A 15,344-nucleotide genomic window follows, 5' to 3' on the forward strand; every position below is an offset into this window, starting at 1 on the left:
AATGCATGTAGCTCGGTTAACCTCACTTGTCTTTGCGAGTACTGGCTGTTCACACACACACACAAGGTAGCATCATGGAGGGAAGACCTGTAATAGTCTGATATGAACAAATAATTTTGTGTGCTCTCCCTACTCTTTAGTGGCTGTCTGGGACTGACCCTCTTTTCCCAGCCTAAAGAAGGACCACTAAGTGTAGAGTCAGCGAGAAGCTGGTATCAGTTCCAATTGAGTTAGGGGTCTCTTATTTTCCAGCTTATTGGAGGTATCGTTGTTCAGTGGGCAGATCTGTCCCTTGAGGAAAAACAACACGCACTCTGGTCTTAACCAAAGAAAGAGGGCATGACTGGGAGCTCAGGACAAAGGTTTTGGAGAGTCCTTTTATTTTGTCTTTTGTATGTGTCTATAGCAAGATGTTTTGTGTATGACTGTGCATATTAGAGACCTCAGCATCAATGCTGAAAGAGAACAGGATCAGTTCCTTGCTGGAGACTGTGCTTTGGATGTGAACTTTCATCTCAGACTAGTGTATCTCTTCCTGAGGGTTGTACAGCAAGTGTGGGTATGTGAACAGCGTTTCCAGTGCAGTCATATTTGTCAGAGTCTGGAAAGAGCCTACAACACCATCTGTTTTAGTGAGCGGAGAAGGGATTAAACTGCAGGAATCACGAGATCTGTACAATACATGAGAGCAAGCCAGATGATCACAACACATCTTCTTTTTTCATAAGCTAAGAATAACTTAAACATCCTCTCATTTAGGGTTTAATGTCAAAATTAACTAACATTTCACTCCTGTCTCACAAATCCCAAACTGCTCTCACTGCCCCCAGTACTGGTGCTTACCCTACTGCAGATTCAAATTCAGTGCAGACCCCCACCACGTCAAGTGAAAATTTAAAAGAATTAAAAAACAAAAAGAAGCCCTTCAGTCTGGTAGAGGTACAGCATGAACCTCTCTTCTGTTGCCCTGGAGTACTCTAAATTGAACTTCTTCACAGGAGAATTTAGGTCTAAATTGTCCCCCAAGGCTGTGAGGTCCTGTGTGAATGTCATGCCATGCCCAGACGCTGGGGATGCATAGACACCCATCAGGGGGGCATGATGTCACCTCGCCGGCACGGCTGATGAGAGCCTACCTCTAGCCAAGTGTAAACTCAGAGCAGGCTACAAATCCTCATCTTTTAAACATTCCCTGGATCTAAAACCTCCTGCCAGCTGGAGCTGCTTTTAGCTGAGCAGACTGAAGTGGTGTATTTAATGAATTCATTTAGAGTCTGGTGCAAGGAAGCAGGGCTGATCCTCATCTAGTGTAAATCTCAGCTTCCCCATTTACTTTAGTGGTGCCTTGTTGACCCTTGATTTATGCCAGCTGAAGCCCCAGTTCGGCATCTCTCCATACAGCCCTGGACTTCTGGAAGTTATTTAGAGCAAGTGACCTGCCAAAAGAACACAAGTAGGAATCCAGCCTCAGACCAGCCAGGGCCTACGTGAGCAGCCTTAGACCCAACGGTGTCAGAATCTAAACTATGAGTTAGACATCTGTACAGAAGGGAGCTCTGTAGGGAAATGGTTTACCTGTACTGAGGATAAGCTGGGCACAGGGCAGAACTTTCATTTCACAGCAGGCTCTTGGGAGAAGATGCAGGGTTGTCAGTGGATCCAGGTAAGATATCTCTGGGTAAACGCTTCCAGATGGATTAAGCAGCATTGTCTTCACTAAGAAATGAAAAGGGTTTATATTCTGTGTTGCAGCCATTAGAGCAATCTCTGTGGTTATACCTGCACTGTCATAGGGAACCAGGCTGGAGTTCAGGTTCCAGAGCACAGGGCCAAGTGACCCAAGGCAGTTGGGGAGGAGGAGTTTGTGCTTTAGCCAGTCCTTTCTGCTCTGGTTGCACGTCCCTGGGCAGATCCCAATTACAGAGAAACAAAAGCATGCTCTCTCTCACAGCAGTGCTAAGATAGGCATGCCCAGAGGTGACACCTGGGTTTGTGAAGGCTGTCTTGAAGCCATCACTGCCCCCTCTCGCTACCCCCACACAACCAATACACACCAAACAAAGTTTCATATGAGACAGGTTAGGTTTTCGTTTCAGCTGTAAAGGCATTTCATCTTATGACTTTGTTCAACCTATTTTTCTCCTTCTTCAGTGCCTCCCTATGTGTAAAATGGGCACTGTAATACTCCTCCACAAAGCACAAGGACTCCACAGCACACTATATTATTATGATTAGTAGGATGGCAAGGAGATCCAGCTGTGGGAATTATTCCTGACCCCCTTTCTCAATGAGTTGTACCTTTATCCCATTCTTTTTTCCAAACATGAGGTTTTAAGCCAGCTCCTGGCTTTCATGCCAACAGCAAAAACCCCATCAAATAGATCTTGACGTTTCTTTTTTTTTTCTGCTCTTCCCCTCTCCTCTGCTATTTATTTATTTATAAACATGTCCTCTTCTGCAAGGCATATTGTGCATGTGGGGATGAAGGTAAGCTCAGATCAAAGCTCTTGGGAGGTCTTCCTCCTAGCAGCTTCTCTACCTTCCCTGCAAGTCTTTTTCAGATGCCTCCTTGTGCAAGGCCTGACAGTGGGCAAAAGTAGGCTGTTAGGGAGAGGCAAAATTTAACAAAGCTGCAAGTAAAGGCGAGTAAGTGGCGTTGAGCGTTGCCTAGCTGTTACAGCTTTGCTGTGGTTTCCACTTAAAGGAGTTTTTCAACACACAAGGTAAATACAGCATGCAAGTCTGAAGTTTGCAGCATTTTGTTCTGTGATTGTGGGACACTCATGGGACAGATTTTCAAAAGTATGTCATTTTAGGCAGCAAGAGAAGGGGCATATTGGTAAAGGAGCTCACTGTGCCAAGTGTTATTTTGAAAATGTTGTTCTTGTGTGTAAGTTTGCGAGCTGGTAGGCCCAAAAGCAGTTTGACAAATCTGTTTTTAATTTCAATGTTAAGCACTTTGGAAAATCAAACTTCACTTGTGACTTCTAAGTGCCTGACAACTTTACTCACAGCTCATTGGGGAATACAACCATATGTCAATGGCTTTTGAAAATAATACCACTTTTAGCCTTTGCATCAGTAGCTTCTAACCTGTCCATGGATAACTTCTAACAGATCCGGTTTATGAAAACAGAACCATATATATGCCAGTTAACTCCAGCACAGTACATAGAGGCCTTCAATCTTGCTAAGAAATATCTAGCTGTATATGAAGTGAAAATAGCTAAAAAACATCACTTCATCTGAAAGAAACTTGCAAGAGGAGTTATCTTCTCCTGACATATTACTGAACTCTGCCAGGTAGGTGGTAAAAGTAGTGAGACCAGGTCATTGTAGTTCTTTCTCCCTGCAGAGACCGTGAAGCTGTTCCTTGCACAGCTTATACATCTTCCGGTCCTCAGCCCAACTTTGCTTTAAACATCTGAAACAACAGAGGCTTCCTTGCTTTCCTTGGGAGACTCTTCACAAGACTAGCACTTGCAGATGACAAAAAGTTTTTCCTCAAGTTTGAACAGACTTATTTCTGTTTTTCTGACCCATCACTCCTTTCTAGACCCCTACGCATCTTACTAAATAATTCTTCTCTTCCCTCAGTGCTTTCAGCTTTCAAAGAGGTATAGCTTGTCAACATGTCCCTTTTAAGTCCTCTCTTAGTCAAGTTATACATATTTAATGTTTTTAAGCTTCCCTTAGATGCTGATCCCTTTCCAGCCCTTGATGGATTTTGTTGTTGCTTGTCTCTGAATTCCTTCCAATTTCCCAATATCATTCTGGTAACAAGGTGCCTGGGATTGACTGCACCAGTCCAGGTGCACTCGGTATTTGGTGGCAGTTGTTTTTGGGCAGAATTAAAAAGAGAAGCAGCAGAATCTCTCAAAGGGAATCTGCTTCTTGGTCTCCTCTCTGAGAGCATTATTTCACGATGGTATTTCGGGACTGGCTTTAGATATGGAAATGAGAGCGTGTGTCTTGCTCAGAAGCTGTTCTCTGCTTTCAAGTGGGAGAGAGATGGAAAAGGGGAAGAGGGGTTAAGCTCCTCAAAGACTTTGTCTACATTAGGCTTTTTTCTTCATATTTCCCACTGTTGCTCGCACGGGTGCAGCTCAATCCGCAGTGGCACTGCTGACAGCTCTGGCACAGGCAGGGAAGCTAACATGTTTCGCTACACATCGTCTCCGCAATCTCTACAAGCCCTGACTCCACTAGCGACGCTGCAGCAGCGGGAGCTGGAGAGGGAAAAGGTCAGCTGTAAATAATAACTAGAGTGTTTGCACATCAAGGAGGTGTCCCTTGCTGAAATGCAGCAGCTGGGAGTGAGCAGGGAAGATGAGCACACTTTCTCATTCATCCCGAAATGCCACCCTTCACAGTCAGCTGCTGGTGGCCCGAGGACAACGCTTGGAAGGGGGAATGATAACTTAGTTGAGCCACCCCTGGTGCTCTCATGACCTCAGAAAAGAAGTAGAAATTAAGTCTTATTTTCCCTAGTATTGTTCCTATTCCTCACAGAATCTCTGATTTGCCTCTCCAGTGAGTTTCAGGACTGATTTCCCCTTGGTGTGGGTCCTTGCCTCCCATCTGCCCAGGACAAGGGCTAGTGCTTCACATGTGATATTCTTTTTTCTCTTTTGGAGAAGGAGCAGTATGAGATGAAATGGACATTAAGATCCACAAAATAGAAAGTGCATTCCCATGTCTCAAGTTGCTTGCTCCTCACATATTTGAAGGAATTATTTCATGTAGTACAAAACAGGAGACACCTGCGATTTTCACATAACACTTAAATCTGATATTCTTTCACAGCCTTGTACCAATTAATGGTTAACCGACAAAATTCTCAGCTACAAAGTATCACCAAGATGAAGATGCTAATGAGTTTAAAAAAGAAAAAGGGGGCAGGGGGTTGAGAAATGCCTGGGGATAAGAAAGGCAGAGTACAAACTTACAAGGTGGAATGCAAGCTGTCATTTGGAGAGGAGGCCAACTTACATTTGCTTGGGGCTAGATTAATAGGCTTTTATAGGTGGGAAAGATCATGAAGTTATGTAGATGGTGATTCCTGTAGTCTTTTAAGGAGGTGTTCCACCTCTCCTTGAAGCATCTGCCACTAATCATGGGACAGTGGTCACTGGACTAGGTAGTCCAGTGCTCAGATCTTGTGATACCCGTTTGCTGCTGCTGTCATTCCTATTTGCTTCCTCAAATGTTCAGGTGTGGACATCTGGGCACTTAGTTCCTCCTGCCTCCATGGAGAGGTGCTGCCACTGGAGGTCCCTTGGCCACTGCCAGTACCTGGGTCACTACCCCAGCAGGTGTTGGGGCTGGTGGCCAGCATCAGTCCCTGACGAGCCTTTGGCAATAATGTGATTGTCTTTTTGGCTGTATTTCCCATGTCAGAAACGTTCCCAGAGGCAATTCATGGCTTTGGGCCACTGGCAGTCATCTCTTCCTGACCTGTTGAGGGCTGCTGCCAGTCCTGTGGACATGCCCTGTGTTTGCAGCAGCCCTGACGGCACATGATGACACTGTCACATGGCCATGTGTGACAGCATGTATGGCGCCTTGCCTTTTGGAATTGGGCCACAGCACCACGGCATGGGCTGTTTTACAGGCTTGCACGTGCCTCTGCATGTGCGATTGTGGGAGAGAGAGTCAGTGAACCCCCTTGTCACCTCTCTTCTATACAAAATACATGAGGTGGTGCCCCAAAGCTCTTGTTTTCGTTGTTTTGATCTGAAGCTTTGTAGTCCCCTCCCCTGAGCAAACCACTGGAATCCACAAGCTGGGAAGTGCTATTTGCATCGTCATGTCTCTCTTCAGCTGCGAGAGGTTGATTTGCAAATCTTCCCCTTGCTCTGTGAAAGCCTCTGATGATACCTCCTGCATTTTTAGCCTGTGACTGGGGTGGGAGGAAGAGACCTGAGACCACACAAAATGCTTTGAAGCTCCCTCTAACATTGTTCTCCCATTCCCTGTTGTATTCTTGCTGTCCCTTGTCTGCACCCACTCTCTCCTGACCTGCCCTCACTCCATTTCTCTCTCTGTTTCCCTTTGTTTCAGAGCTGCCCTTTGCATTACTAATTTGTGGCTTTATCTCATTCCCTCGTAGCTCTGCCAGCTGCCTTGATGTTTCTCACCAGCTTTTGCCTCTCTCCCTCTTCTTTCTCTCCCCCCCTCGCCACCCCGTGATGTAGCATTGCCTCCCTCCATCTGCCCGATTGTCTCTCCCCTTTTTATCTGGGTGCTGGAGCTCCAGGTGCTGTCATTCTCCGCGACAGCACGGAACATTTCAGATTGCCTCTGCGGCTGGATAATTACCAGATACAGAGTCACGTGGACTTCCCAGTCAAACCCTCCCTTCCTCTCCTGTCAGAGGAGGAGATCACATCTCTGAAATGCACTTGTTGGTTTTGTTTTTTGGTTTTTTTTAATACAAGGGAAAACTTCGGAGGCAGCTTTTCTGGAGTTATCTAGTGGTGACCACATAAAAGCTACCTACAAAGCACTGAGAGTTCAGGTAGAAGAAATAGGTGATTTCCAGTACTGAAGCTTGTGAAGGAAGATAAAGGGCATTATAGTCTGTAGGGGCACCTTATTATTGCTCCCATTCCTATACTTGATGTATCCCTCAACCAGAAAAAAGTCATAATGGTGCAGAGACTCATCAGTAGCTATTTGGTTTCTGGTCCAATCTGCCATAGAAGCCAATATCCTGTTAACATAAGCAACCAATTACTATTGTCTTTCAGTGAACTTAATTCCTGAGTGACCGCAGGTACTTTTAAAATGTCAGCCCATGTCTTAGTGATGGTGAAAGTACAGGGTCCTTATTGTGAGCACAGTGCAGCCAAAAGGCAAATAATGTGGCAGTGTTCTCCACTGCTGTTCTGCATCATCTCTGCTATTCCCTGTTTTCCCCTTTTGATGCTGCAGGAGCCATTTGATGCTGTGGGAAGCTGCGGACAGCTGAGTGAGGCATACGCTCCTGGTTGAACATTTCACTAAGGCTGTGTGATCAGTAGCTGATTAGCATCACCTAATCATGCTGGCTCAAGATCAAAGCCAGGATTCTGGCTGGACCGAAAAGGGACACTGATGAGTCCTCGGGTAACCCAAAAGTGAAAGAGGGAGCTCAGGGTCTGTCTCCTCAGCAGTCTCATCTTCCTGACAGATCTCAGTGCAAGACGCTGATCCAAGCTGTCAAAGCATTTGGCATTTCTGCAAGCATCAGCCAGAGAGCAGTTCTGCCCCTCTGCACACATGGGGAGCAGGTGTCCTCTGGCAGGAGCCCTGTAACTGGAGACAGTCACTCAGATATGCACCTCAGAGTGGGTAAAGAGCCAGCCAAGGGTTTCCTTACTGCACTGTAAAGAAATTGAAGGTTTTTCCTAGGTCTGGTGGGGTATAGGAGAACCTGGTACCGTGGTGGTAGAATTCAGTCTGAGGTTTTTTCTCTGTTTTCAAGTTTTCAACTGTACAGGGGTCTGGCTGGGATGGAGTTAACTTTTTTCATAGCAGCTCATATTGTTACTATAAAGAAGGCATTTCTTCTTGAACGGATGTGGACTGGAGTTTTTCGTGCAGGCATACTGATCCCCAGAAGACGGGAGGAACAATAGATCTTGACAGTATAAGTTCTCTTATTTTGATATAGTTACATCCACCCCAGTAGATCACCGGCATAACAATTACTGTAATTTTTGGCTTGATTTCTGGTTGTTGGGGTTTTTTTTTGTTGTGCGTGGCGGGTTGTTTTTGTTTTTTCTCTACAAATGGAAACCTATACTCTTAAATGGTAATTTTAACAGAAAGAAAACCCATGTGAGACCAGCTGTGTGTCTGCCAGTGGGAGCCCATGCAGCTAGCTGTCTTTCTAGGCTGGTATATTTTTGGTGAATTCTCTTGGGTTTCATTTTTCACACATATCACATGGACTGAGAGACAAGGATGCTCACAGCACATGAGCAGTTCTGCACTGATAGGCATACTCACTGGTTGTAATTCTTTTTGCTTTCATTAAAAAGAGTTGATGGAAGAGAGAGAGAGATAGGAGTGTTTCTGTACAAGGCACTGGGGAGTCCTCATCTAGAAAGCTGGGTATGAATTCTGGTCACGAAACAGGAATTCAGACTGGAGCAGGTGCTGAGAAGAGCTACTGGGATGTTTAGGGCAACGGAGAGTCTATCATACAAGAAGAAACTAGGAGAGTTTGACTTGTTGAGTCCAGCAAAATGAAGGCTGAGAGGGAATATGATTGCTCTCTGTGACCACACTGAAAGATAAGCACCTGGGAGAGAGAAGAGGTGTTTAAGCTACAGAGGATGGTGTTGCATGAGAGGGAGTGGATAAAAACCAGCCATGAATAAATCTAGACTTAGAAAAAAAGTTTCTAATCATCAGAGCAGAAAGATTTTGAACAGTCTGCCTTACAAAGTGGGCGTAGGGTACCCCTCACCAAAGGCACTAGGCTTAAACAGGAATGAAGTATGTCTCTGAAAAGACGGTAAGGTATAGCTGGCCGTGCTGGCGGAGGCCAGGGCTCCTTGACCCGGGAAGCCCGTCCTAGCCTCGCGCTCCCAAAGTGGCAATTTACTGAAGAGGATGAGCAGAAGTGCAGGCATCCTATCAGCCCTGCATCGCCTCAACGGGGGGATGGCCTGAAATTGTCACCCGAGTGCTGAGATACCCAGGGAGCTGCAGACAGGTGTGACAACCAAGGTCACAGCATAATGTGAAAGAAAGTGTGGGCTGAACAGATGTGGCAGTTCCCCCCTCCTGCCAGTTTTCCTGTGCAGGGCTGGCTTTAAGCAGCAGTTTTGTAAATCCCTCCAAGGACCTGTGTTATCATGCTAGCAGTGGTGGCTCAGGAGATATTTATGCCACATTTTGGGAATCCATCCTGCTTTGGCACAGCATTAGCTCTCAAACAGTGACCCCACTGTGGGTTGTGGTGCATCAGGAGAGAAGCAGCAGCTGGACCAGTCTGGGGAAAGAGGAGCAGTGGCAGCAGGGAGGAGGAGAAGTTTTAGCAATACCTCAGGCCAATGTGTGTTCAAATTCAGTAAAATGTGGTTTTTGGTGCTTAGCTGAAAGGAGGTTTCAGACACTCAGTTGATGTAGTCTCCCACTGACATCCACTTAGGGTGCCCTTGCTTTTGCAGAGATGAAAATGTGTTCAACCGTAGCTGTCTTCTGTAGCATCTGCTGCTGAGGAGAGCCTGATCCTGAGCACTGGAAACCACCCAGGACCAACAGCTCCTACATTACTCCTCTGGACAGTGTGTTCCTGTGTGCTCTACCAGTGTCCTCCTCTGGCGGGGACTGTACTCCAGGGAAAGGGAACTGGCTGCTGCAGCAGCAGCACTGCGTTGCTCTTGCAATGCTGGCAGGGTCTGTCACTGCGGTGGCGTTGCGGGGCCTGGCTGGACTCTTCCTCTGAGCGCCCCACCCAGGAGGGCCGTAGAATCATAGAATGTCCTGAGTTGGAAGGAACCCACAAGTATCATCAAGTCCAGCTCCTTTTCCTGCACAGGACAACCCCAAGATTCACACCATGTGTCTGAGCATGTTGTCCAATCACTTCTTGAACACTGTCAGGCTTGGGGCCATGACACCTCCCCGGGGAGCCTGTTCCAGTGCTCCACCACCCTCTGGGTGAAGAACCTTTTCCTAATGTCCAATCTAAAACTCCCCTTGCACATCTTCTTACCATTCCCTTGCATCAGGGCTGGCATGCCCACAATCTGTCGTTAGCCCTTTCTATCCATGTCCCTGCTGGACACAGCAGAGGGGCTGGGCTCCCACTGTCCCCCTGGTTGACCATTGCTGTGTTCAGGGCCTTGCTTGCCATGCAGGGAAGGGCTGAAGAGCAGGAGAAGATGAAGCAGCGCAAGCGTGAGTTGCTCTTGAGCCTTCCTCACAAGGCTGCAAGTGATATTGTGTTTAACCACCACATTAGCTTTCCAGGATCATACGTGCAACTCAACGGAGAATTTGTCTTGCACTTTCAGAGCTGGCAGCCGGGAGCTGATGTTGCTTTGTGCCGAACAAGCCGTGTTTGATCCCTCTCTGTTTTTCCCTCTTGCCGTTTTGCTGCCGGGGATAGAGGTCAGCGGGGGAAGTTGTTGGCTGGATCCTGCAAGTGTGTGTGAAGTTAGAAGATTAGAGCAGGCTCATCACAGAGCAGAGAGGGGAAGGCAGGAGACCTGATCCCGGGGTGGGTTGTGACATCCTCTGGCAAAAGGGGTTCATGTTCCTCGGTGAGTGCAGTGGGGTGGGTTTCAGGTGCTTATTTGTGTGTGCAGGAGGCCGCTGAGTTTTGGCCTGCTGCACAGATATTGTCTTACAGAAGAGATGATCAAAGGGTGAACAGAGAAAAGATGATTAAAGAGGAGTGTAGGAATTATGACACAGAGGTGTTGCCACAACGTGCTTTGGAGAAAAAGGGCAGAAAATGCAGCCTGAAACCACACTGTTTATTTATTTTTTTCTGCCAAGTGAGGTAAGAGATGTGTCTTGCTGGTGAAGCAGCACGCCGTGTTTCATTAATCCTAGCAGCTCACCTCTTCTCACTAGCACGGCTCTGGCAGAGAACTGTGCTATTGAGTCTGCTTTAAAACAATTTATTTATTTGGAATTACAACAATAATTTAAAAAAAAAAAAGTTATCCCAAGTTCAAGGCGACCCAATACATCATCAATAGTGCTGTAAAATCCCCACCAGGTTAAAGTAATCATTTAAACAGCAGCTTCACTAGGTCCTATACAGCTTCCTTCCTGCCTCTTCATCTCTGTAGACTCTACATATGATCCACCTCTTGCAGTCATCATTGAACTTACCTTGAAAAGGCCCCCCCGAAGGCAATAAACTACCCCTACTCCATCTCCGTAGCCCAGGGCTGTAGCTGCCATGCTGCTTTCTCTGAGGCAGGACAGGTAGTGCTCTGGTGAGCCCCCAGCTCTCGTGCATCCTCCTGCTCTTCCTCACCCCTTGTAGCCCCCACCCTGGCAGTCTCACATCCAGCCTGGAGAGCCCATGGTAGGGTTTCCGACCACATGCCACCTCTCAGCAGCATGCCCGTCTGTTTGCCAGAGGGAAGAGAGGGCAGAAAGCTTGGGGCTGAGAGCTGCTGAAGTGATAGTCACAGCATCAACTGCGACGAGTGTTACAGCGACATGCCGGGAAATCAATGCATGGTGTGACAGTGCCCTGTCAGGAGGAGAAGCAGGGGTCACTGGGGTTAGGAATCAAGCACCAAGACCTGAGCGAGGCAAAGTGAGTAGTGAAACCTCCAGCCTTGGTGTTCACCAAGAGGGGAGGTGTGGATGCCTAAGCCTCCCTCTCCTCCTCTTTGCTCTCTTTCTCATCTATCAATTGGAATAAGCCTAAGTGCTTTCAATAAGGAGAGGAAAAAGCCATCCCCCCTACTGAGACAGAGCTTGTCGTGGAGCCCAGGAAGGCAAGTTTGCAGGAGTGCAGCAGTTGCCCAGCGCTGTGCATTGGGCAGCAGGCGTGGGAGGAAAGGGACCAAGCAGTGGGGCCAGCTCCTCACTCCTGCCCTCATCCTGCCTGCATGCTGCCAGATGTCCCCTCCTAACCTGAAATCCAGGGGCCAGGAACCACAGTGGGCAGCCCTCCCTCCAGATCGAGGCAATGATTGCTGCTGAAGGTCCCAAAGCATTCTCCTGCTGCCAAAGCATTACCCCTTTGCTTCCCTCCGGTGACATGGCTCAACCCCATTGTCTGCATTTTGCATGTGGGGAAACAGAGGCTGAGGGAGATGTGTGAGGATAGACCAGGATCCTTTCTCCACAACCCATTTCTGCCCATCTTCTCCTGGCTGGTTGTTAGGTGGTCGTTAGCTACTCTGTGAGAACTGGAAACACATCTGTAGCAGCTAGAAATGGTGCTGTCACTAAAAATCTCAGGTGTCAAACTTTTTTATGTTTGTTTACGAGACGACAAGGAAGGCTAAAGAGGCATGGCAGCAAGATTTTTTGTCCTGTATCTGTGGTTTGAATTGGTGCTAAGATCAATAGTTCCTTAGTCCCTGCATTGATTGTGCAGGACATGACCATCACCACTAGCTGGTCCTCCTGTTAACCGCATCAGCAGATGTCAAAAAATTAAACCCGAAACTGTAAGGAAAAGCAAAATGGATGGATTGCAAATCGTTTATTAGCGTTCACTGATGCTGATGGTAGTGCTTTCAATAAGCCTAATGAAAAGCGTTTGACTGTCTCTGTGAACTTGATTATTGATTATTAGTGAACGATAGAGTAATTTGATATCTTGCTGATGCCATGCTCCTATTGCATTGCAGTTAAAATGTCAGTTAACATGCCATTTAATATTCTATTAGTATTGAATTAGCACTTATTACACTGTGAAAATCATCACCATAAATCCTTATTAAATCGTGATCCATACAGCTGGGTGGCATCTCTGGCAGACTAAGAGGGTGTGTGTGTGCAGACAGACATACTGAGATGCATCATCCATGTGGAATGCATGTGTGGAGTGTGCCAGCACTTGGAATTTCCACATTTGTACATGGATTTTTCTCTGACAGTTTGTGAGGAACAGGTATACTGTACAGAGCAGCTCAAATCCATTTCACTTACTCTTCCCATTTTCCTCCTTTCTCTCTCCTTCCCTTTCCTCCTTGCTGGGAAAGCAGCCCAATGGTGCCGGTGCAGTGTGCTGGATCTGCTGGTGCCCAGTGGGTTTTCAGGAGTGACAGACACTTCAGCTCCCACTGACTTCAGCTTCAGCTGTTGATCTGCTCACCCTCTCACCGTCATCCCGCTTGAGATTTTCACAAATCCAGGATGAGCAGGGAGGGGTTATGAACACCTTTGAAAAGGACCTAACCCCCTATTCTCGGTGCCTTTATGACTCTATGCAGAAATGTTTGTGCAAGAAAGCTGGTGACTCTAAGGCAGCTGGCTCTGGAAACAGTCTGGGTGTCCGTACAGGGCCACTGCCCCCCAGCCCTGGGGCACAGTGCCCTCCCTGGGTCCTTGCTTCCAGCTCCCTGGGCTGGTGATTACAGCCCGGGGCGGCAAACTGAACTGAGGCTGCACCACGTCGCAGTGGTGGTCATGTGTAAGTGGCTGCTCATGGATTCATCTGCCTCGTTCTTTTTTACAAGGAGCAGCTTTTCAAAAACAACACAGATCGCAGCTGAGAGCTCATCTCAGGGCAAGCGCCTGCCCGGCCTCAGGGGCAAACCCTCCCTCCCCTCCCTTGGCTGGATGCCAGTGGTGCTGGATGGGGTCTGTTGGGCTGCTCTCTAAAGCATATGTTTTTTCAGATCAGGCAGAGCTGCTTCCAGTTTGGCCAGTGGTGTGGGCCTCCTGTGAACACCCATGTAGCCTGGCTTTCCTCCTACCCACAAGTAACCCCAGAACAACTCAGAGAGCATCCATGGGTGTGCGAGAAGGGAGGGCGTGAGAGGTGCCACCCATAAGGGTAGGGTCACATTGCAAGGGGCGGCAGCTGCAGCGCAGCATGAATGAAATGCATTCAAACAGAGGAACTTGGAAAATGCCTGACCCATGCTAAGAGGCTGTATGAAAGCCTACCGTCAAATATTTGTCTTATCTTGAAGCAATAATCTTTATCCTCTCTCTTTCCTCTTTCAAATATAACACATGCGTGAACAGCGGTGGGGAGAGGTGCTGGGTTATTTGGATGCCAGGAGGCTGTGGGCAGAGCTCTGGGGGGTGAAAGGGTGAGAGCTCTGGATACTGAGCTTCCCTATTATCCTCAGAGCAAACATGGTATGAGATACCACAAGGCAAACCCTCTCAGCCTGAGCCCAGCCCTGGTGGGTACGGCTGCCAGGGTGAAAGAGGAATTATGTCCCCATGTCTTCTACAGCTCTGGGCCTCTTATATGAGACACAGAGGAGAGCAAGCAGGATGTGCCTCCTCAGTGGCGTCTCCTCATGTCTTCTGTGCAAGCCACCTTCTGGAGGTGGGAAATGGTCCAAAGAGCAGGTGCCTTGGCCAAAGATGCATTTGTCTTCACAGCACCTTCTCCGTTCTCTGTCAAGGAGCAATACACTTGCCATGCACTTGTAACAGGGTTAGTCTGTCCTCTGCCTTGCAATCGCTGGCAATCACAGCTGTGGCAAATGCTGGTTCTGCTGCTGCCCCTCTGCCTGGTGCCCCTCTGCCTGATGCCCCTAGCTGTCATTATTTCTCTCCCATCTCAAATGGGATGTTCACTGGACATGCTGTGTGTCACAGGGATGGCAGTGACACCCCCACAGGTGATCCATTTCAGCCTGAAATCTGCACTTGCCTGCACAAGCGGGCAGGTGCGCATCGACAAGGACCTGTGTGTGTGTGTGTTAGGATGACAGTGTTTGAGGAGTGAATCCCTCTTTCCACAAAGTCATTTCTTGTCAGGGGGGTGGAGAGGGGAGATATACTATAGCTTCCTCCCCTTGTGATGCTGAAACTGGGGGATGGAGCAGCTGTGCCCTGAGCTGCTGGAGCCCTGAACCTTTGCCCTCCAGGCTGACAGGGGGCGGGGGGCTGGGAATGTAACGCTCTTGTATACTTAACTTTTGAAAGTGAGGGAGAGCATGGGAAGAACTCCTTCTGACATTTCCCATTGGCAGGGTTAGAAGGGATTTGGTGACCAGGATCTCTTGTGGCGTTCCAAAGTCATTTTTGGTAAAGATGTAGGCCACAGACGAAAGGAAGAGAGAACAGGAGGCATGGCCACCCCAAATCCCATGGTTTCATGAACCAAAGGTTTCTGAAACCCTTCAAAAAATCATTGCGAAATACATGGCCATGGGGCAGTGATGGTTCACTGGCAAGGCAGGAGTGTGCTTGTGGAGTTTCTGTGCAAAGTAGTAAAGGGAAGGGACAAAATGGAAATGATGGAGAGGTTTGTTAATCTCCCCCCTCACCTTTCTCACCCTCTGCAGGTGTTATGTAGAAGACAAAAGCTCCAAGGTGGCCTGGTTAAACCGTTCCGGCATCATTTTTGCTGGAGAGGACAAGTGGTCCCTGGACCCTCGAGTAGAGCTGGAGAAGAGAAACCCCCTGGAATACAGCCTGCGGATCCAGAAAGTGGATGTCTACGATGAGGGGTCCTATACGTGTTCAGTGCAGACGCAGCATCACCCCAAGACTTCCCAGGTTTACTTGATCGTGCAAGGTAAGTAACATGGCTGAGCAGAGATCTAAGAGCAAAAGACATGGTGGGTGGAGGGATCTGTATCTTAGATAAACCCCAGGGTCTGTAACCTGAGTGTCCCTTAAGTTTACAACAGAAGCCAGCAGAACTGTTGTGTTCCACTGCAGCGTGGCAGGACTTT

At 47.9% G+C, this 15,344-nt stretch overlaps 1 protein-coding gene across 3 annotated transcripts in view; it reads left to right on the forward strand.

Annotated features, from left to right (window-relative positions):
- Positions 1–15,344, forward strand: part of LSAMP (limbic system associated membrane protein) — a 1,028,643-nt gene that overhangs the window by 840,920 nt on the left and 172,379 nt on the right. For all 3 annotated transcript variants that reach the window (XM_082045856.1, XM_082045857.1, XM_082045855.1), the window contains one exon: positions 14,952–15,184. In XM_082045856.1, coding sequence (XP_081901982.1) covers positions 14,952–15,184 — 233 coding nt within the window. The remainder of the gene's footprint in view (positions 1–14,951; positions 15,185–15,344) is intronic.

This window comes from Streptopelia decaocto (genome assembly GCF_964273445.1).
Source record: "Streptopelia decaocto genome assembly, chromosome: 1".
NCBI classification, from domain to species: Eukaryota; Metazoa; Chordata; class Aves; order Columbiformes; family Columbidae; genus Streptopelia; species Streptopelia decaocto.